The sequence below is a fragment of the Pyrus communis genome, chromosome 8 (assembly GCF_041283825.1).
Source record: "Pyrus communis isolate YQ-2024b chromosome 8, ASM4128382v1, whole genome shotgun sequence".
NCBI lineage: Eukaryota > Viridiplantae > Streptophyta > Magnoliopsida > Rosales > Rosaceae > Pyrus > Pyrus communis.
Genome location: NC_142572.1, coordinates 12,218,086 through 12,220,433, shown reverse-complemented (window position 1 = coordinate 12,220,433; position 2,348 = coordinate 12,218,086). Strand labels below are relative to the sequence as shown.

Genomic DNA, 2,348 nt, shown 5'->3' with positions numbered 1-2,348 from the left:
CATCAAATTGGAGTCAAATATATGATTTTATAACTTTCAACTTTGACGAGATTAAACGCATATCTAGGATACACTTGACATATAAAATATGAGAACCCATACCGAAATATAATAAATGAAAGTACAATAATCAAATATATTGAAATTCATATTTTATGCTCCATTGCAACAAAATCCCGACTCCGTCACTCCTCTGCATGCCCAATGGTGTGATAAGAACTAAAACCACCACTTATATGTACTCGACAGTAGAGGCTCTACCAAACATGATCGGACTCATTGGAATAAGTAGCCACCAAACTCGCTCGATGACTATTATTGAAGGTAAATAACCTAAAACGTACAAATGCACATACCGTGCTGCAATATTAACATTTCAATCTTCCGCAAAAAATTGTTGGTTGCCTATAACAAATATTGCGATCAATAATTCTTGTTTCTCCACGTTGCTAATTATATGGCTAATACAGCGCAGTTGTTTCTGAGATAATACAAAATTTATTTACTCAAAAACACAATTGTATAAATTCTAGCATAATTGTACAAAACCCCCACCTTGGCATCATTTCAACAGCCTCAGATTAAGCCTCCGAAGCCACACTGAATGCAGCACCATATACAACATATCAAACGGCTTAGCAGGCCTATTGATCACAAAATGGCGCTGCACTTGCATGACCCTCTTTTGCTTTCTCAAATATTCATGCTCGGAAACTGATTGCAAAATTGCCTTCAGTTCCGGTAGCCTTGCCACCGGAACATGAACTGAAAACTTAGACCAATTAAGTACGTCACTGAACGGCAACGCATAGGAATCAGAAATGATCACTGGGACACAGCCTGCATATATGGCCTCAACCACTCTAGGGCTTGCAACTTCATACCCGCTAGGGCACAAGCAAAACTTGCTCTGCGCCATTAGGTGTGTGTAGTTTAGGGTTTTGGGGAGGTAGTTATGGACTTGGATTTCCTTGTCTTTGTTTTTCCAGTGCTTGAATAGTATCTTTCTTACGTCTCCATGACCACCACCAGCGAAGAAAGCAAAGACTGAACGGTTTTTAGGGGAATGGGTAAGGAGGGGAGGGCCTACCTTTCCAAAAGGGAGTTTGATTTCAGGCAGGGATACATCTCGGACTGGTTGGAAACCTTCTGAACGATTTGCATTGCAGAGTACTCTAATGAACTTCTTGAAAAGCTTAGGGTGTCCAGCCGAAATATCAGGTGCCTAAAAATGCAATCGAATAAGGAGAATCGTTAACTCATTCAACTTGGCCATGCCCTAAAGTTGACACAACAATTTAGGTCATAACTAACAAAAGTCTTCAAATTCAAATGTGCTAGTAATCACATTTGAGTGATGTTACATTTACCAAACTGATCATTAATCACATGTTGTACACGTACAAGAATCATGTGAAACTAACGTACATACTCGAGTTTTTTCTTTGTGTTAGATGTGATCAGTAAATATGGTGCAAATTGTTTTATTGATTAGGTTAAGAGATTTATGAGATGAAATCTGAATCACAATGAAGTGTTGGTGGTAGCACTATAAAATCAAACTGAAAAGATGGAAAAAAAATAGAGTGGCATACCCAATCATGACAAGAAACCAGAAAATGGTCAGCTCCATTGCTTCTATTCCAGTATGGATATTTCTTCGATATGATGCTAATGTAGTCCTCGACAATGTTCTGGAGCCGGACACGAGAGTAGGTGGTGTAAGGCTTGTAGACGAATCTCACAATGTTGACAACACTGATTGGAAGAGAAAACGCGACAGCCTCGTCGGGGTCTTTCGCTACAAATGGGCTTTTCCCACTCAACTCGAACTCATCCATGAACTGACCTTCAATGGAGTAAATGTCGTTCATCGGCCCTTTGTGGAAGACTGGAGGCTCTCCTTCCTCGTACGACCAAATTCGAAATCTTTTTTCCATCTCTATGTGGCTCCTAAAACGTACATACACAAAACGATAATGAATCAATTATTGATATTAATTGATGATGCTTATGTGTTTAAATAATAAACATTACACTATATGTGGCACCTGATATACCTGCAAAAAAAACCTAAACGCATCAATTCGAAAAGCATAAATATTGCACATATAAACCCTTGGCTTGTCCATCATTATTTTACCTACTAATTAAGCACAACCCAAATTAGCACGGTGGGTTACATATGGTGAATTATATCATTTCTAATCCCGTTTAACAAGATTGATTACCTTATGGTGTAAAATCACCTTGGTGCTTAGGGTTTTTGGCTACGCCCAAGATCCTAGATTTTAAACTCAAATAATTCCAGTAAAAAACCAGATGTAGTTAGTTTACCGCTTAAATTT

At 38.5% G+C, this 2,348-nt stretch overlaps 1 protein-coding gene across 1 annotated transcript; it reads right to left on the bottom strand.

Annotated features, from left to right (window-relative positions):
* Positions 1 to 445: 445 nt before the first annotated feature.
* Positions 446 to 1,953, bottom strand: LOC137717065 (Exostosin family protein). The gene is made up of 2 exons (XM_068456379.2): positions 1,596 to 1,953; positions 446 to 1,225 (listed from the first exon to the last, which is right to left on the bottom strand). The coding sequence occupies exons 1-2, from the start codon at positions 1,938 to 1,940 to the stop codon at positions 563 to 565; spliced, it is 1,008 nt and encodes a 335-aa protein (XP_068312480.2). The 5' UTR covers positions 1,941 to 1,953; the 3' UTR covers positions 446 to 562.
* Positions 1,954 to 2,348: the final 395 nt, after the last annotated feature.